General features: G+C 46.8%; 1 protein-coding gene and 1 long non-coding RNA gene across 2 annotated transcripts; one reads left to right on the top strand and one right to left on the bottom strand.

The window, feature by feature from the left end:
- Positions 1 to 300: 300 nt before the first annotated feature.
- On the bottom strand, positions 301 to 17335 carry LOC140581493 (uncharacterized). The gene is made up of 2 exons (XR_011984572.1): positions 17169 to 17335; positions 301 to 607 (listed from the first exon to the last, which is right to left on the bottom strand). It is a non-coding gene; the product is annotated as an uncharacterized lncRNA (long non-coding RNA).
- Positions 17336 to 17405: 70 nt separating this feature from the next.
- On the top strand, positions 17406 to 19411 carry LOC111836537 (transcription factor HES-1-like). The gene is made up of 4 exons (XM_023797897.2): positions 17406 to 17827; positions 17941 to 18036; positions 18203 to 18290; positions 18630 to 19411. Exons 1-4 carry the CDS (start codon positions 17720 to 17722, stop codon positions 19130 to 19132), a joined length of 795 nt encoding a protein of 264 aa, XP_023653665.1. The 5' UTR covers positions 17406 to 17719; the 3' UTR covers positions 19133 to 19411.
- The last annotated feature ends 1208 nt before the right edge of the window (positions 19412 to 20619 follow it).

Raw genomic sequence — 20619 nt, 5'->3', positions numbered from 1 at the left:
TCCAGACATGAGACAAGACTGGGTGCTGTCACATCTCCACCAGCGCAGGAACAAACAGTCATAGCTAGAGACAATGTCCCCTCTTTCCCCGTTTTCCAGGGAAATCTGTCATCGGGTGTCATGGGATCTTCCTGCATCTTGTCGGAGTCACTTGATCCCGCCGTCTGCCTCGGGGATCCTCGAAAGGCCTGCCGTCTTGTGCGCGGAGATGAAGCACAGCAACCAAAGATGTGAGACCCTCCTCACGGAATAAACCGAGTCACCAGGAAGCGTCTTCATTCTCGCGCCTGACTTGCTCTGTGTATCAATATGAACGCATCAGTGGCGTCCGACAAGTGTGCCCGTGCAGACAGACGGCGCATTTGTAGGCCGCGCGTCTTTGGGAGGCCAAGGTTAGTGTTGGCGCATCGTGTGGTTGGATGCTTCGCATCTGCACTCACCCTAAGTGCTTGTTTTGTACACTCTCTGTGTGGGGTTTAAGTGTCCCTTTTTTGTGTGGGTTTGTGTTCCTCTGTGACAGCCCGGGGTCCAGCTGGACGGGGGAGGATCCTGGCACGCCTGCCTGACAGCCGAGGCCACTGGGACGGGCTCCCGCTCGCCGGAGGCACTGCAGAAGGACCATACGGGCGTCGCGTTTAATCGCATTTAATCCCCCGCCGAGGTTTCGCCACCCCTTAGCGTTGCTATTTTCCCATGCAGCTGCTTGGCATCTGAGCCAGCGGAGCTCACGCGGATCAGCGTGGGCGGGGCCTGGAGAGGGGTGCGGCTTGGCCAGGGGGGGGCGGGGCTTGGCGTGTGCCAGGCCTGCGGTCCCACGCGGAGCACTGGGCTGCCGTGTCATTCCTACGGCTCCTCACGCCTCTCAGCTAATTATCGGAATGATCAGGTCGGTGGAGAAATGTCAGCAAGTAACCATCCATAACCTGTCTAACCTGAATCCCGTCTGAAGCACACCAGCCATCTAATGAAGGGATCTACTCAGTCCTTTAGCTGATGAAATGCCCTAAATTTACCATGAATTCACCCTAAATTACTCTACTAAAAAAATACACAGTGGTTTAAATAGCCAGTTGCGTCAAATTGTAAGGTATGTCAGTTTCTTAGGATAAACAGGTCTTGCTAAATATATGTCTTAACGTACAGCCGGCGGAGTCGTCTGGGAATGTCCCTCCTGCCCCGGCAGGCTCCCTGCTTGGGCTCCACCCACCACCAGTCCCCCTCACACCCCCCCAAGCCCCAAATGCTGTTGTCGTCGCCGAAAGACGCGGTGCGTCACCGCGACATGTGGCAAGTGGGAGGGGGCCATGCGCAGCAGGTGTGTGCTGGTATTTTTAGCTCAGGTGAAGGGGTGGTGACAACTCCAGGGGCGTTGGATGGGGGGGGGGTTCAAGCAGTCTCAAAACAAACTGAAGCATGGGGAGAAGAGGTTCGAAATTAACCAGGATGTCTCTGGGCTTCCTGGACTTCTTGAGCTGGCACGGCGCCCACGGCCACATGGGGTGTATCTATTTATAAGCAGCGCTCTGTGCCATAGAGAGGCTGCGCTGTCCTACCCCAGGACTGAGGCAGGCTGTGGTCACATGACCCCATCCAGCTAGGGCCCCTGAGCGGATTCGGTGCTCCGCGGGCATCCTCGGATCGAGCACACTTCCTGTTCTGATGGTTTTTTTGTTCCCAGTATTCCACACTGAATCCCACTCCTGTAATCGGCCTACATTTCGCATAGTAATTGGTCTCCAGGGGATGGAGGAGGGGGGGTCTGATGGCCCGGAGAAGGTGTGATCCGGAGCGCGAGCGTGGTTTTCGGTCGAGTGCCGCAGGTGGATGGGGGGGGGGACCATGCTCCCACCTCCCGCCAGACAGACACGCAGCCAAACCACGTTTCCACTTCCTGCCGGAGAGACCTATCAGGAAGAGGCTGCACTCACCTCTCTCTTGCCAAAAAGGGCCGGGGGGGGGGGGGCGCAGGCCACAGAAGCCGTGCCTCTGGGGGAGGGGGGGACGGTCCGCTTCCCCTCCTCCTCTTTGGCCTCCGCAGCACACCCACAGTGCCCCTGGGAGAGGGGTGGGGAGGCAGCCAGCGGGAAGCCGGAGCGCGCGCAGGCGGCGGCGGCGGGGGGGGGGGGGGGGGGGCGGCGAGGGGGCGGGTGAGGCGAGTTCAGCGAAGAGCAGCACTTTCCCACAGTCTGGGGATTTGACACACGGCTTGGGCACATTCCGCAGCCTCCTGCCGCCGCCGGGTCAGGCAGACAGTCAGGGCACGCAGCCTGGGGGCGGGGGCGGGCGGGGGGGGGGGCACTGTGCGCCGGTTGCACCCTTGGCACTCGTTTCAGCATGAAACAAGTCATGGGGGGGGGGGGGGGGGGGGGTGGTGACTCCTCAGCTGTTAACTCTTGCCTGACACACTGCCATAGATGTTTCTGTATTTTGTCTGAAGACACAAAATGCAAATTTGATTTTTATCCTACAGTGAAATTTGCCTACACCTTTAGTGTTCTGCGCGTAAGTCATAAAAAGCTTCCGGGGGGGGATTATTTATGAAGATTTTGTCTTTGGCACAGGTCTGTACATATCTTGAATTAAATAGGCCTTCCGGAAGCTACTGGAACAATAACACAGGTCTGTATGTATTACGAACTTATACAGGTTCAGGCTGAATAAGTGAATAACTGATGTGCTTTCAGTCATTCAGTCATTCCTTCAGGTCTTGCAGAAGCTACCAGAACAACAGGCTACAATGAACCGGAACTCTATGTCCCTTTTTAAAGACTTGCCTGACACCCCCGAGCTTTTTGGGGAATCTGAGGGGCGTTCGAGGGTGGGGAGGGCCGCAGACTTACCCATTAATCTTTCATGGCGATGAGCTTGGGAGGAAGGTTCAACAGGTCCCAGAGACCCAGAGGCAGGGCCATTTCCTCACCCCCCCTCCCCCCCAGGAGCCCCGGGCTTCCTTAAACAAATGCTCGGCACGATATGGAGGGGAATGGGGGGGGGGTGTCATCCACACGACGATTATAATCTGAAGTAGAAACTAAATCACCCCCCAGCACAGACCACCCATGGCTCTCTGCCGGCACATCTGGGCTAAAAGACCAAACAGAAAGTGGGGGGGGCAGATAAGGGGAAAAAAGTGTAAGGCATAAATTATTTTCACGTGAATGACGGGGGGGGGGGGGGGGGGGGCAGTAAAGCAGCGCTTTCCGCGGGCAGTAGGATGCATACCTACATGTTTCTTAAACCAGTCCGTGGGGGGGTGCAGGACTGTCCGGGGGTCCCCGAGTACCAGGTTGGGAAACACTGTACCAGTGCAATATCAGCCGGGAAAAGCACATGGGGGTGGGGGCAATGAAGGGTGAATTAGGGCCCAAATTTCGATCTTTGGGCGACAACAAAGCCAGGAAATCAATATAGAGATTGGGCCAGCAGCAACCCCCCCCCCCCCCCCCCCCCAGCAACCTCCTGACATTGTCACTTCCTGGGTAATTAAGAACTTGCCCCCTGTCTCTGTCAGACGCAAAAAAAATCACCCCCCTTCTCTCTCTAGGGGCAATTGGTGAACCCCTCATCTGCAAAATGCCGGAATAAAGGGCGGTTTGTTCAGAAGAGTCGGAGCAGGAGAGGAGGCGGGCCGCGGAGATGAAAAGAGGCCGGCATTTCTCCCCCGGTACAGTCGGCGTCTGACATGGGAAAATGGCGGGCAGAAGAATGGGAAGCTTGTTCGCGCGACTCTCGGCCGACTCGACTATCTGCGGGAGACAAAGACCCATATTGCAGAGGATGGGAGATGCATCCCCCACCCCACCCCAGAAAACCCATAGGTCTTAGCATCACAGCAATTGATGCTCTTGTGGGAGAAAAATGGCGCATGTTCCAAGGATTGGCCCCTAACCTCGGTCTGGAGAGTCTTTCGTAGGCAGTGAGTAGGACTGGACACCTGTACGTAGGCCAGCAGGTAGGGGGAGGTGTGGGGCACGGAGGGTTGGAACTCCGTGCTTATGATCAGAAGGTTTCCAGTTTAAATCCCAAGGCTGGCAGAGAGTGGCTTCACCAAAGGGCTCTTGAGCTATGCCTTTAATCAGGCACATAGCCACATAGTAAAATAAAAGGTTTAACCTCCCCCCCCCCCCCTAAAAAAAAATGGCCTGCTTCGATCAGTCATGTGTCATGTGCTAGGTAGTAAAATAACGAGTTTCGACCCACCTCAAAATGCACCCCCCCCCCCCCTACAGAAGGGGACCTATCAGCAGGGTCGCTAGAATTTTAGCCCCCCGCTGTCCCCTGTATAGACATTCTCAACTGTGCATTGATCGACCTAAAAGCATCTGCTAAATTTAATGTAAACGCATAGATCCTGGCGTGAACTGGAGAGAGAGGCGTCACGCCTAGAGGATGTCCGCTTCCCTGTGAGAGCAAATGTCTTCCCCAGCAGCATCAGATGGCCTCAAGCACATCCTGGCAGAGTCTAGAACACATACACAGTCACAGTCACAGTCACAGTCACAGTGCACCCAGCATTTATAACTCCCAGGACAAAGTGACCTAAACCGGGCACCCTTGATGCACAACTGCTCTCACCTGGGCCCTCTCTTGCAGCCCCCCGCCCACTGGACACAACTTCCCCAGCTGCCACCCTCCCCAACCTGAAACACCATGCCTGCTGTTGGATATGAGATGCCCCAGGAACATGATTGTCTCAGAGGTCTGAACCTGTTGACCTCAACCTGGAAGTAAAGAGGGGGTCAAGGTACAGAAATGGGGGCTACTTCTTGATGTGTTTTTATTTTTATTCCATTCTAGGGAGGCTCCACTTAGCACCTCTGGCAGCCCCCTGGAAATCCCCTGTGAAGGTGGGGGGGGGGGGGGTTATTGGCTGCTCCTTACTGCCTAATGAGCCCCCTTTGATGTTCAGAGCCCAATTACTTCCCACCACTGCTCAACTGCGCAAACAGTGAGGTGTGCAGCTGGTTAACTCTCACTGGCGAGATTGCAGGGCCTTCCATCGGGACAGTGGCTGGCACGCTGCCACCGGCAACGTAACCCCCCCGGAGAGCCTTCGGTGGCATCCTGCAGAGGTGACACAAAATGCTGACACCTCCTGCAGAGACCTGGCCCTCATCTGCACAGACGACCAACACCCAAACAACCGGGCAAAGGAGAACTCAAGTATGATCGAAAAGAAAATGCAGATGTCTGTCCTTCTTAAAGAAAGGGAGCCTCTGTGAGTCTAAAGCAGGACGTGAACAGAGGAAGGTTTGTCTTTTGTAGGTTATGTTTCTCTGCTGATCCAACAAGCCTGTGAGCGCGTGTCTAGCAGGAAACTGGAAAGATGAGATTACCGCCTCGTTTCCACCGGCGCGGTGCCTGAACCGGTGCCGAACTGCACTAGTTCTGTGTATTTCCACCTCAAAAAACTGACCCTGGCTGCAGCATGCGGCTCCCCCCATTCTCACCAGAGAAAAGCTCCTCTCAGAATTTGGAACCGTAACGTCAGAGAAAGTGGGACGGGATTCAATCCATATCCGATATAGTTTTGCCAGCTTATTAGCGAAATAACGTTTTTTTTTTTTATTCTGTGGAAGATTAAAGATTGATTTGCTGGCCAGATTTAATAATAAATTATAAGTGTGTCTCAGGTCGAATACATAAAATATTGTGGCGCTTGAGTGGCGAAGAGCTCACGAGGCGGGCAGCAAAGTCAATTTTTTTAGCTGACTCTTATTGCGTGACCCTTAAAAGGGCAGTGGTAGAACAACAAGCGAGAATAAAGAATAAACTCACTTGCACACACAGACGCGGGAGCCTTTAAGGAGGCAAAAGTGGATACAGGTAACAGAAACGCATTGCAACGAGTCATCGACTCTGGAAACTTTATTCAGTTTGGCAGCTTAGAAAAACTTGTATTCCGAGAAATCCAAAAAACGGAATACATATGAACTTCTACTTTCTGTTCTGCCTACGTAACATTTCCGTTCCAGTTAATGGGCCGGTGTGTATGCAGGTTTTTGGGATAACCTTTAGGTCAGCTGTTCAAACCCAGGTGTGAGGACTCTTCAGCCAATCAGTCCTCTAATTAGTAATCTAATTAGGGAGTTGTGGGGAAAACCCACATACACACCCGGCCCTTTGTGGATAAGATTGGCCACCCCTGGTTTAGAGCATACAGGTTGACAGAAAGAGATGGAGAGAGGCGAGGGAATGAAACAGAGAGAGAGAATTTATCAGCAAGTAGATTAGTACCTAAGAGGTCTTAATTTGACCCAAAGACCGCAGGTTCAATCCCACAGAGGGCCGCTTTGCTCTCAGTTTCCTTTGGATAAATAAATAACTCAGAATAGATGGGAAAAGTATGTTCTAGACAGAGGGGAAGAAGTACACAACCACCTCTGCTGGGACCCAGGCCCTGTGCGGGGTGGGGGGGAGCCCATGGTTATTGTGTGATCTTATCTGGCGCGTGCCTGCTCTGCCCCGGAAGGGGGCTTAGCCCTTTCCCACACTCCACATGGAGTACGGGGAGCTGGGGGGGGGGATTTGGAGGGGCTCTGTCTGTCAGCGCCGCTCTGCGCTGGCTTGACGGCCGGAACATAATGCTCCTTCTATACAGTTTATCTAAAAAGACGCCACAACCCTGGCATTTTGAATTTGCATGCGTGCGTGTATGCCTTTTGTCCTACCCCCCGCCCAGCCTCAGTCCCCCCCCCCCAAAAAGAGACTTCCCTTCCATATTCCCTTTTCAGCTTAAATAGTCCTCTTACTGGATTAGCCCTCCTACCCTGCTAAGATGAATGGATGTATGGAAACATTTTTGACATTTATGTGATTCGGCAGAGAAAAAAATTCCCTGTGCTGCTGAATGGATCTTTTTATTTTTATCATGTTTTCTTATTATTGCTTCGGACAAAAGGCCACTCTAGGGCTGCTGGTTCTCAGGGGAACCTCTTGAGACCCCAGGACAGCAATTCAGGTGGCAATCGCAACAGGAATTGGTCTGACGGCCAATGGCCCTTCGCCGGGCCCCCCGGGGCCTCAGCGGGCCCCTGTAATGTTGCTGCGGACTCTCTGGCTTCTCGCCGCATCCCTTTAAAAGGACACATTCATGGGAAGAACAAACTGGGTCAAGTCTGAATCTCAATGGATGCAAGTTGGATTTAAGGGACTCTGAAATGCAACTGAGTACTACTGTCATTCTCTTTTTTTTCCACAAGACACCGATGGAAACAAATCGCTCGCAGAAACACCATGAAATCAATGAAATCTTCACTCCCACCCAAGGAAAACAGGCTACGTACATAAGATCTAGAATTTGCTAGAAGGCGACGTCTGTCAAAAAAATAAATAACTATCACCTCCAGAGAGCAGACGCTGTCGATATTATAAATAATAAAGAGAAAGAAAAACATCAGGAGACCTTCAGTGAAGTCGTGAGCTTCAGACAGGTAACCTCCCCAAAATTTATTGTAATATGTTCTATCTGTGGACTGTGAAAACAAACCGTACCGTACTTTGATTCCGTCTATATGGCTAAAATCTGTTATTTATGTGAGGTGTGGAACTAATGAGGCTTCTTTTGGTCACAAGAGTAGGCTTACACATCTTCTTATGTAGCATCCTGTGCGGCAGATCGAGTGACACTGGGTGACACTCTATAGCTTGCTGCTTTTTTTCTTAAACATAAACAGGTGTGGTCCACTCTCAGTCGAGCGGGGGATCGCCTTCCTTGGAGCTGGCCGGCGTTCTGGCAATAGGAAGTGCTGCTTCGTTTTAAGTTGTAATTCCACCCCTGACTATTCAGGCCGCTGCCCGGTAAACACAATTCACGCCTGGGAGATGCAGCTCACCCCCATTAAGTGTCATAAACAAACCGGACAAAACAGCCGAACAGGAACTCCGTAATTTCTCTGGCAGTTAAACAGGACAAATGGGCGATTCCGTGCGCATGCTGACAGAGGGCCGCCGGAATCAAAATATCACTTGACGCAGCCGCGCTATTCTGTGTGTGATGCAGGCCCTGATTTGTCCGGCGGCATAAGTGCCGCTTCGGCAACCTGAGAAAGGCTGCCGGTTCCAAATTACAGGTGTTATTACATTTCATAAAGGAAGAACAGCGATAGGTGAATAGAACAGAACATAATAAGCGTTTGTCAATATGTTGTTCTCTCTTTAATTTGCCACAGATCCACACCTCATCTCAGCTGAGCTGACCTCTCAGACTGTGACAGTCTAGAATCTAATGGGGCGGTCATTCCAGAACTACACCCCCCCCCCCCTCACACACACACACACACTCTCCATCTCTGCCTTTCATTCTTATGATCCAATTAATGCTTTGCACACTGGTAATTAATGACAGATCAATCGTAGGGTCCGTTCTTCTTGCGGAAAATCTCTCTCCTTTGACGTAACACACAGTTGGGGTCTCTGGTTTCAGCCAATTGACATTTATTAACTATAGCAGAATGTTTCTGTCATTATTTTGCAGTATATAAGTACGCAAGTCGGTTTCAGAGGGCCGGCCTTGCAGCTGTTTCCATATTACACCAAATGGGGATGCCTTTTCCCACATGCATGCAAGATGCAAAATCCTCCAGCTACCAACCTGTCTAATATAACTGTACCTTTCCCCAGTTTTTTTAGGGACAAGAAAATCATCTGAAACTGCATTGGGAGAGAATAACTGAGAAGATGAAAAAAGTGAAAAATGTAAAAGTCATGCTTTGCACTGACAGTATTTTGATACTACATCTAAACTGCAGAAAGAAAAGATATTTATAGATGTCCTTCAAAAGCCCTTGTTCATCCTCACAGAAAGGCAGCAGAAGCAGATCCAAATCACTGCATTTTACTATCAAAAATGCTTATCAAAGAAGCAAAATAGGCTCTCAATGGTGCCACAATCTGGGGATTTTTGTGTTGCTCAGAAGAGAGGAGTTTCGATGTTTGCTGTCATGAAGTGGATGCTGTAATGAATGAAGTGCGTTGGCCGGTCCCTGGTCCTGAAAGTATAATCACATACTCCCTGCTGCATGAGAGTTCGTGTCCAGTCCATCTCCTTTCACATCATTCCTTCCCCATATGCCAGACTTGATATTCCTCAAACGATCGAAGATGCAAACTTTTGGAAATACTTTTGGACTGTGTCTGTTTTCTGTGGGATGGGCTGCATAAACTCAAGGCACCTGAGCAAAGCGGCCAGCCCATTTGGAAAACCTTCCCCCACCCCACCTCTGCCCTTAAATAACCCCCCACACCCAAATGCCCCATTTAAATTGGTATACAAGCCCCCAGCCCACCTGCTCAAAGGGGACTGGGCAGGAGTAGACCTACCCCTAACACACATAAAACCAGATAGACCCCAGGTGAAAGCAGATTGGCCCCCTCCCCTGTCACTCATTCAATCAAAACATATCATTGGCTAATAATAAGGTTGGGCCCTCTGTATGAATTATGATCCCTCTTATGCCCTCCATCATAAAAAAATAATAGAATCACCCCCAGAACAATTGCTCCCAGCTGACACCAGTGCTGACCACAGCACACAGTGAAGTCTGCAGTGATGGTCTGCAGTGATGGTCTGCCACACCTGAGACAGACACCTTGCTGTCTGTGGCAGGGGACAGGGTCCCATTACTCCTAGGATGCGTGACAGCAACTCCACTGATGATGCTCCACAGGTGAGTGCAGACGTCATATTGGGGAGTGGGGGGGGGGGGGGGGGGCAATGGAAAGCTTGGAGTGCTGTTTTAAAAAGCCGTCATATCCGCAAGGGAAGGATCACATGGAAAGAAAGTATCAGAAAGGCCGCTCTCCTTGCCGACTGGCTCAGCTTTTAACATATACAATTCTTTTTAACACCTGTCAACCTTATACAGTACTGTACGTGCAGAAACACACACACACACACACACATATATATATATATATATGTATGTATGTATGTATGTTCATTTAACTGGATAACGTAAACAAGCCCTCGAAAGGACTACAAACCACACTGCATAAATATTTGCATCTTTACATTCGAGTCTTTCTGCTGCATCGCATTTCTATCTGCGGCTAACAATACCCACGATGCATCTGGCAGTTTCTGGTGCCTTTGGCTAAAAAATGAAGGCTCTGGACTCTTGGCACACATGAAACATGTGGGGATACAAAACGCACAGATGCATAAGTAAATAACTATCCATGGGCTATATAAAGGCAGGAAAGCGACTGCTCTGGGATTCTTTATATGATTTCTCTAAATAGCGATGTGGTTAATGATGTTGTCCCAGGTTTGATATCAACTGAACAGTGACCTTTGCCCTAGGCTCTATATTGTTGCTCCCGGTTAAAGACTTTTCACTTCCAACAGTCTCATTTTAGACTTGTAGTTTGCGATTTTGTTGGCTTTTGTCTTTTAATACTGCGTGCTGGTTTTGGCTTACAGGACACCGAGTTCTGTGACTCCCCATCCAGTCAGAGGGCCCAGGTGTTCCCCGTTCCCTGCAGTGTCCAACAGACTCAGGGAACGTCAAGCAGAACACATGGCAGTATGGGTGGTGAGATGTTCCGGTTCTGGGTGCTTTGCATCCGTGTTCTATTCGGTCTCACATCAATAAAAGCAAGTTTCAGAAAAGCATTGTGTCAGATGTGGCCGCTACATCCGCTGGAGGGACATGGACAGGCACGGAGCTCCAAGGACACAAAGGCCAAGACAAAAGGCACCCAAAGTACTTTTGCGCCGTTTGCCATCACCGGTGCTCCGCGTTCCTGCCGGGACAGTTAAGATTTCCTCTTTTCAAATTGAGCTTTTTGTGCCCAGATAATGGAGTGGATAAATCGAAACTGGTAGCTCTGCAATTTAGAAATAAAAAGTTCCGCCAGAAGAGATTGTGTGAGTTTTTTTGTCCTGAAAAGAAAAAAAAAAAAAAACGTGTTCTTTGTGACAATCAAGAAAAAAGGAAAAACTGGAGGAAAAAAAAAACCCTAAACGTGTGAGGATAATCAGCAAGGAGGTGGGAAGATTTTTAAAGTCCCTGGCAGAGGCCCAGCCAAGGTCTCAAGGTTATCCAGCACTACAGACTCCCACGGGAAAGGTAGGGAAGATGGCATTCCTCCCGGCTCGGCAGATGAAGTGTGTGGGACGCACTGACACTGCTGACCTTGCATCAGGTAGGTGGGCCTTCCAGAGACTGAAAGGCCTCTGTCTCCCCCTGGCACGGAGATCTTGGGGGGGGGGGGGAGCCAGCCGTCACAGACAGGGCCTCCAAGAATTATTTCAGCCTTTTATCCTTCACCACAGACCTCCGACTCAATCCGCCTTTAACCCTGAAGGCGCACTTAAAAATAAACTTTTAAGTGGTCAAAATAAAAACCGTAAATGTTAGTTGTGTTACTTGTCTTCGCTGCTGCGTTTCTGACGGCTAAATGCGACGCCTCATATTTCAGTGTTTATTCTGAATAACAAAATAGCCAAGCTTCCTGTTGCAGGTGACCATTTCTGTCTGTCTAATGGTTATAATGATAGATGCTCAGGAATCAAATTGGTTTTTTGCCAATGAAATGTTTCCCTGCTGTACTGTGCATCTGTAAAATAATATACTTGTTCTTCGATTTTGGGTGAATTTAAAATGTCTTTCTTTGTTAAATTTTAGGTAACTACTTTCATATAAAGCATTGGTGTCGTATTGATCTATAAGTAGATTTTTCTAGTACCAGTGATACTTTTATTCATCATCACGTGTTTGTTTTGGGAGAACTGTGGGTTTCAAACTTTATTTGAAGGGTTACCTTCTCTACAATCTGGGAAGAGGCAGTGCTTCAAGCCAATAGGTATTCAGGTCGACTTCCTCTCGGGGAGTAAAAGTGCAACTCCACCCCCCCAATTACTCCTCAAGACGGCTCCCTCTCATAAGTTGCCATCTCAGATCAAGTGGCCTCTGCGTCTTCCAGGCCAGATCCAATAGTACTGAGGGAGCTCTTTTCCAATATTATATTTCTTGGCTGTTCCTTATGATAATAAGTCTTTGTGTTTGAAAAGCATGCCAGAGAAATGAAACAAACAGCCTGTATCACTGTGATTGTGAAACACTGTGTTACCTTTAACGCATTGTATGTCAAGCGAACAGATTGAGAGCGTGTAAAGGTGTGCGGCAATTATGATGTCAGATTTCCGATACTGTATGCACGGTTTGTGTGCACAAAGCTGCACCACATTAAATAATAATGAGCCCGTGTGCACCGCTGATAAATTAATAAAGTCCAGGTCTTCAAAGCTGGTCTCTTATCTCTGGTCAATGAGGGTACCCTCCCTCTAGAGCTGGAGATCGATAGCTTTATGCGCCCGTCATTAAAACGCATTCCTCTGTTGATGAACCAGCATCCCTTTCAGACGGTTTAACTGATGCAGTCGGCAGGTACAGATTGCAAGGCGCATTTCAACTCATACTGTGAGAAGATTTTTGGTATCATTTCACATGAAGCTCACAATACATTGATAGTTTTTAGAATCCCACATAACACTGAACACGGGGCTGTTGCTGGAGAAGGGGGGGGGGGGGGGTAGGTGTATACCCTGGACTAAAGGGGGGGGGGGGTCTCCCCATTCGACAGAGGTGACACTGGAGGCCAAAAATTCTTTGCTACGCCCCAACAGATATTTGACAACAGGTATTCATGTATCATGAAACATATGCACTACTGTAGTATTATTTCTGCATCTTCATGCATTACTTGCATTTTGCCATTTGTGGCTACATTACATGGTGTTTCAGCAGGTAGCACTGTGAACTCACACTTCCAGTTTTGCAGATTTGTTTCCTGATTTATGTGTGTGTGACAGACTAGCGTCCCCTGTTCCATTCCCTGCGCTTCCCAAGATGAGCAGTTATGGAAGGTGTATGGATGAACAGTATTATTCTGAATTATAATTATGAAATTTAATGCCCCATACATGCCATCTATAGAAGGGGCTATTGCATCTTCTTTACACAATCGCCTGGGTTGTTCACCATGCTAAAATCCAGGTAGTGACAGATATTTGCTGTATGTTCCTAGAGGTGTAGCGTCGTGGCCGGGCTTCAACCTGCTGCTAAACAGCAAGAGACTGCTAATCAAATAGCCGATGGGAATGACATGATATGTGTTAAGTGCTGTTAAGGAAAGATTTTTGAGGCAGATGAAACTGTTGTTCCGGTGATTCCGATTTGCATACGTTGAGGGCGGGACATGTTTATTTTGCGCAAGCTAACACAGCTAACTGAAGTACATACCAATGTAGAACATGAAGGTCACACACAGTAATGAAAGGCTGGATACTTGTCAAGCCTTTTAATAACTGCCTCGAGGAAAAATAATAAATTTAACATCTTTATATCTGTTTTTTTTTGTATATATATATGCTGTTTTTTGCCAAATCACACAGACACATTGGCATTTACTCACACTGTGTACGTCTCGAGGCTATATGCTCAGGTAACCTAGTGACCTCCAAATCAACCGGCACCCCAGCCCCCCCCCCTCCACCCCCACCCCATAACAATCAGCTTCCCTTTCTCTGTGCTCTCCAGCTCTCTGCCCAGTGGCTATGTTCACAGAGCGATAGAGTGTCTCTTCTCTAAAGAGGTATATGGACATATTCCAGCTACCCCACCCCCAAATACTGCCAAACTCCCTCCCCCCCCCCAAAAAAAACACATGCAACATGCCTTGATCAGTACTCAGAATTCCTCTCACACTTCCTCTTTCTCCACATACAAGCTGACACCCCTACAGACCCACAATGTCCCTTTCTCCATGTTAAAATTCGAATTTATATAGTGCCTTTCACAAGGTGCTTTACACGGCTGTACTGTTATACATTATTACATTAGCCATATGAATCTATCAAATATTCATAAAAGTGAGACTTCGTGAACATCAGGAGGGTGCATTGTAGTGCAAGACCATGTTGAGTAACTGACACTCTCCTGTTGTCTGAAAAGCACATATTTTATTTTTCCTACTTGAGCGTCCCCTGAGAGCACCCCCCCCCCCCCCCCCACGACCCCCAGCACCCCCGTGTGCTCATTTAACATGCCCCCCCCCCTTTTTAAAACAGTTGATATTACAAAGGCTAGCCCTCAGAACACTTTTCTCCGTATATGGAAGAGCGAGCTGCGTCCATAACGACCTCTCACGCACGTCCTGAAGTGCCGTGAAATGCAGAGGCTCGGAGAGGAGAAGGACCAGCGCATTGTTCTGAAAGCGCATCGGGACACACTTCACGCGACCCCCGTGTGCCCACGATCGTCTATCATCTAATTGCGAATGAATCTGGTTGCGAACATGCACTTTTATTTTACAAGCCCGCGTTGATTAAGCTGCCTTTAAGTAAGATGTGCTTGTGTTGTGATGGACAGAGTACCCACGTGGGGTAGTTCTTCTGCATGTCTATAGTCCAATACCCTTTTTCATTTCAAACATAGGCCTATATGCGGTTTCACGTTCATCAGGCAGTCATTCAATTATTCTCATATACAGTCAAATGGAAAGTTGTCCCTTTAATAATATAGGCCTATCGTTTTCTACGAGTTCACGTTAAGGTTTTGGTACGATACGCACCTTTGCGCATCAATAATCTGTAGGCCTACTTTTCCGTAATGAATAGATCTCTTAGAAAAAAAAATTAGGTTCATGGCAGGAATGCCAACCTGGCATACCCCCGGTTAAACAGAAACCGATGGTAACACTTAAGTTACAATAAATACCACTGTCACCCCAGTCAGAAGCGAAAGATACCCCACAAAATAACATCTACAGTCAGATGCACGCTTTGATTCGGATATAGGTGAGACTGTGAGACGCATCACTTTCTTTCATATCGCGGTCACGCCCCGTTGGCAAGGTGTGTGAATGCGCGTCTTCGTTCTCACGGTGGAATGAAAACCAAGATGCACGTTGTTCACAAGGAACAGGTCGCAGCCAGCTGCACATCACAAAAAAACAGAGAGAAAAAAGAGATCTGGGCGAGGCTAGAGGTACGAATGACTAAGAGGAACCAGCGAAACTGGCATCTAGGACCCCGTGGAACCTGAGCGTGAGAAAGTTAGTCAAGCAAGATTAAACTAAGGTCGAGGAGTGGGGGGGGGGGCTGGTTTACAATTTTGTTTAAATCAGTGATCAGCTAACCACAACTTTAGATCGTACATAGGCACTTATGTATAACTCACTTCTGTAGACGTAAAAGATATCGACGTGCATGTTTTATCGACCTGTTTCGTGATATGTCAACACATTTTCTTAATTGGTTACATAAAACTTTTTTTTCCTTAAACATTTGTAATATGTGTCGGCAATTAGGCTAAAACGAACCACTGAAGATTACAATTACGGAGTTTGGGAAGTTGGTTTGTATTCATAAGGCGAGTTGAATGGGCTGTTAAATCGTTTTAGTTGATAGTTATGAAATGTTAAGCACGTGTTTTTTTTTTTAGTTTGTCAACACTGCATTTTCCCATAATATATAGTTTTCCACTTTTATTAATATGCAAATCGAGCCTTTATATTATAAAGAATATCTGACGCAGATTAAATGAAAACGGTCATTAAAAGAAAAACATTTAATTTTAAAAATGTCTAGCTCATCTGTGGTCATTGCTGGATTAGGAGATATCTTTAATGGTCTATATATAAAATATTAGGTGTAGAGGAGCCGCCTTGTCTTGACTTTAGCGCCTCTATCGATCTCGCTGTCTTTCAGTTACAGGATGCGGGTCGATAAAGCGGCGCCTTCTCCCGGCCGCCTGCCCGCCACGTGTCACGGGGTCTGCGGCAGCTGGAGATCCGCACACCGCAGGGCTCCAAAGTCCGCCCCCCCGGGCTGCTGCTGCGCTCCTCGCATCGCCGCCAAAGGTTCACAAATGTATCCTTCCGGAGATTACTAAAAGCAACTGTGCCGTTTAATGTAAACGGCACCATCGATGTGCGAAATTTTTATTTCGTCCCTAAGCATATAATTGGGCATATTTTGAACATAATATAACACTGGTTTTAAAAACATAACCACATTGCCTACATAGGTTATTTCTTTTTTATTTTTAAGTTTGAGTTCTGTCTAAATACATTTTTAAATAATGTATATTTAAATTAGGGATATTGCGGTGCCAGTAACTTAAACTATAAATAATGTTTTGGACAGTTAATTACAGGAAAGGCAATACAATGAACTGAAGAAAATTGTTAAAGCTGTATTAATTATTGCAGTTGCATTATATTTATTAATATGTGTTGAATGCTCCCCAGTCCCGATGAGGGGACAATGCAGCGCGCTCGTATACGCAGAAATAACTTTGGTCTGTCTCACATTCCTGCAAGCCAGATCCAGCTCGCGGTGGGCGTGGTTTTCCCAGGCTCGAACACAGCAGCTGCTATTTAACTTCTCTCTAATATAAACCACCACCGCCACCCCCAGCCCAGCAGCCAAACCTCAACCACAGCAGCAATAAAACATCCTGGCACGTGCTCCACATTCACAAAAGCGATCGCATGCCGACAGATGTCAAACTGCCAGGCTCGCGCAGCGCAGCGCTTTAAAGACGTAGGGCAGACTTCGCCGCGCGCTGGCAATTAGAGGCTGCCTGCAAACGTGAGCCGTTTGGGTTGAGAGTATTTTTGCGGCTTTTCGTACCTTTTAGAAGTCTGCACCTCAGAACAAACACACCTAAACTGCTTCAAGCATTTTTAAATTTTGCATTTTTAAGAATGATTATGATACTCCTATATCTATTAAAATGACAAATAAATTATATTTCACCAAGTTTTAACCTTACTTTCACCATGCTTTAATAATGAATTCAGGATCAATTGATATGATCATTAAGTAATTAAATGCAAGGTTGACTTCATCTTGATAAGAGGAAGTTCGAAACATGTCATTTGATTTTACTGAAAGTTGAAAAGAAAATGTCTACCTGAACTAGTTAACTGCCTGATATTAAATTTCCTTATCATGCAAGTTTATAGTCTTTTATACTGTCAGAATCTTTATCCCTGAATTATGTACCGCCAATAAGTCTGCTTCACAATTTTTAGTTCGTTGATTATTTACTGAATATTATTAAAACATTTTTTTATACATCTTAAATTGTATAATATTTTCTGTAGTTGTTGCAACAGAATTTACATTCAGTGGAGTATTAGAATTGTCAGCTTACTTTCAGGGAGCAGAAAGGAAAGCGTTAATATGTAACAGGGATGATTAACGGCGCTGGCTTGGCGGCGCCCCGCGCTCGGCCGCGCGCCATTGGCCGTCTGCTCCAACACCAAACAGCCAATGGAAGGCGCCCGACCACGAGCCATCTTCCCCTGCGGCCGCGTGTCCCCCAAGCTGATTGGTAGAAAGTTACTGTGGGAAAGAAAGTTTGGGAAGTTTCACACGAGCCGTTCGCGTGCAGTCTCAGATATAAATACTGCCGGCGTACGTCTGCCATCAGACAGTTGTAACGTTGATGGGTGGATCGTAGCCTCTTAACCAGATACAGTGTACCAATTATTGCGCTCCCTTATATATTTTTGTGTTCATAGAAAAATATTTTAATAGGAATTTCACTCGTAAAAAGAAGATATATAACCGAAAAAGTGATCTTTAATCCACGACCGCTGGAAACCTAATTATAAGACTACTTACGAATCGTTCATTTCGTGGAGGAAGGCGGACAGGATTCCTAACGTCCTTGACTCATTTGTGGGATTGTGCAGTAAGAAGATGCCCGCTGACATGATGGAGAAAACCTCATCTTCCCCGGTTGCTGCGACCCCGGCAAGCATGAACACGACTCCCGATAAACCCAAGACCGCTTCTGAACACAGAAAGGTAGCTGTCGGCTCGAATGCCTTGATTGTACGACGCCGTTTATATTTTTTGACATTTTGTCACCTTCTTGAGTCAAAAAAAAATCCATACATGTTTTGCTTTTGTCTTTTTAGTCATCTAAACCAATCATGGAGAAAAGGAGGAGAGCAAGAATTAACGAGAGCCTTGGCCAGTTGAAGACCCTGATATTGGATGCACTCAAAAAAGACGTAAGTATCGCACTGTATGAGTGTCCGTTTTAAACACTGTCCTAAAATCCACTTCTAACTGCATTTAACGCGATTCCGCAATAATCGGATGGTCAACAACTTGCTGCATTCTGAAGCTTTACAATCAAACGACGTTTTGGCTGATTTTTCTGATATTTTTACATAGAGCTCCAGACACTCAAAGCTGGAAAAAGCGGACATCCTTGAAATGACTGTCAAGCACCTCAGGAACCTGCAGCGAGCGCAGATGACTGGTGAGCCGGCGCGCGCAGCGCTTACTGCTGATGTCTCCCAGACTTCCGTCTGCGGTTTAGCTGCTATTCGACAGTAATTTCTACCAAGTTGGAGCATAACACCGTTCCCACGGTCGTGCATTATTTATAGAAATGCTGTTTAGGTGGTTGTGTTATGGGCACCCAAACATGTTAAGCCTTTTATTGGACGATTTAACGTTTTGAAGTTCGCAACTGAATTGCAAAACAGAGCTATTTGTTTCACAGTCCTGTTAAGTGTTTTGACAATAGTAGTTTAGTTGTCCTCAGAACTCTTAAACGCTTTGCTTAATAAAATTCTCATTTCCCCCCCCTCAACAGCTGCTTTAAACACGGATCCCTCCGTCCTTAGTAAATATAGAGCCGGATTCAGCGAATGCATGAACGAAGTCACACGATTCCTGTCCACCTGCGAAGGGGTTAACACCGAGGTCAGGACTCGGCTCCTCGGCCACTTGGCCAGCTGCATGTCCCAGATCAACGCCATGAACTACCCGGCCTCTCACCAGATCCCCGCCGGTGCACCCCATCCCGCTTATGGACAGCCGATCGTGCAAATCCCCAGCGGCTCTCCGCAGCTCAATGGGGCCCCTTGCAAAGGGGGTTCGCCGGCCGCTCTGCAGTCGGAAACCGCGAAATTATACGGCGGGTTCCAGATTGTACCGGCCACGGATGGTCAATTTGCCTTTATAATTCCCAACGCGGCCTTTGCACCAAACGGAGCGCTTATTCCCGTTTATTCAAACGCCAGTACGCCAGTCCCGGCTGCCGTCTCGCCTGGCGCCGCCTCGGTCACCTCGGACTCCGTGTGGAGGCCGTGGTAGAGGCGCCTCACCTAAAGGACTGGAGGAAAATCAACTTTTGAGTATGAATATGACTTTTATTAAGAGTTTATTTTTTGTAAGTGTGTTGAAAGATCATGCACTATATTTGTACATATGAGGGGACATTCATATTGAACGGATATTTGTATTGTACTAAAGTGTCTTGGACTGCATTTTTTTATATTTGAGGTATCGTTTTTCACTTTGTGATGCCAAAGATATGTTGAATGCTCTAACATTTCTTCTTTTTGGAAGACGAATAAATCTTATAAGAAATTAGCACTGGTTGTCTCAGTGTTCAGTTTTGCTGGCTAATACGTGTGGCTTTTATTACTTTGTAAATCTATATGTTTCTGAGTGAAATCATTTAACACTTACCCTTAAACGAAGCCATCTACTCCTTAAGTTTCAAAAGTTAGTTGGTAGGATATGTAATCGTGTATGAGTACCTATCTAACACCATGGAACTAATGATCGAATATTTATATTTTATACAGTTTCCTAGTTTCAAGTCTATCATATCCTGTAGAAGTGAGAAGCCGTCAAACTCACACCAAGGTGATACAAATAGACGTATTGCAATTTCTGTCGGATACACAATACGTTTCCTGCAAAATAACTAAACACAAACGAATTCATTCTATTCGACTTTTTTTTAAGAATCAGGACAACCATTACTCAGGAGTCAAATAACCGACAAACAAGCAAACTAGACTATTTAGTTTCGGAAAAAAACTGAAAAGAAATGCAGAAGATGCATTATTGGCCTGTTATGTGTAGTGAAAGTCAAAGGTGTTTGATTGAAATACTTCATTCGTGGTAGTGTGGAATAGTCGTGCCTAGGTTTAGCTCAATTCAGACCGACTTACTTAAAATGGTTAAATATATAGGAAAGAGTAGACGGGACTAATTAAGAAACATGCACTTCATAGTGGACTATGCATTTAAAAAAATAGTAGGCTTATCGATGGGAAGGGAGTGAGGTCATAATATAGGCTACATATTTATACGGAGAATAAATATGGCTAAAGTTACTGATGCGTGAAACGTGTGTGCAAGTGAAAATGTTTAGCTTACGAAACAAATTTAATAATGTGCACAGGATTCATTATAGATCACATGGTCGATGTTGATAATATGGCTTACCTTATTTGTAAAATAAGTACTTAGATGTAAGAAATAAGTATTGAACATTGAAGTATGGAGCCCTTTAATCCTCATTATTTAAATGGTGTTCCATAAATTAATAAGGTTTAGTAGCATTTTAAACTTTATTAAACCAGTATAATTGGTTTTGAAAGACAGAGGAGCACCAAGTCATAAGAACGGAAAAAGATGACCTGGCAAACAAGTGACCGTAGTTGCATCGCGAGCGCCATCTAGTGAGATATGCACTTCCTGCAAAACTGGATCTTAGTTTAGCGTTTTCGATTAATGACTATCTTGCAACGTTATAATTGTGCATGGAAATAACAAAGCCGATTTTG

Source organism: Paramormyrops kingsleyae, chromosome 21 (genome assembly GCF_048594095.1).
Source record: "Paramormyrops kingsleyae isolate MSU_618 chromosome 21, PKINGS_0.4, whole genome shotgun sequence".
NCBI classification, from domain to species: domain Eukaryota; kingdom Metazoa; phylum Chordata; class Actinopteri; order Osteoglossiformes; family Mormyridae; genus Paramormyrops; species Paramormyrops kingsleyae.
This window is presented reverse-complemented; position numbering and strand designations above follow the sequence as displayed.

What these genes read in the sequence shown, in the direction of transcription:
- LOC111836537 (XM_023797897.2), top strand. Translation starts at nt 17,720, where the DNA reads ATGCCCGCTGACATGATGGAGAAAACCTCATCTTCCCCGGTTGCTGCG. An exon ending in CCGCTTCTGAACACAGAAAG is followed by an intron (nt 17,828 to 17,940) that starts GTAGCTGTCGGC and finishes TTGTCTTTTTAG; the next exon opens with TCATCTAAACCAATCATGGA. An exon ending in GCAGCGAGCGCAGATGACTG is followed by an intron (nt 18,291 to 18,629) that starts GTGAGCCGGCGC and finishes CCCCCTCAACAG; the next exon opens with CTGCTTTAAACACGGATCCC.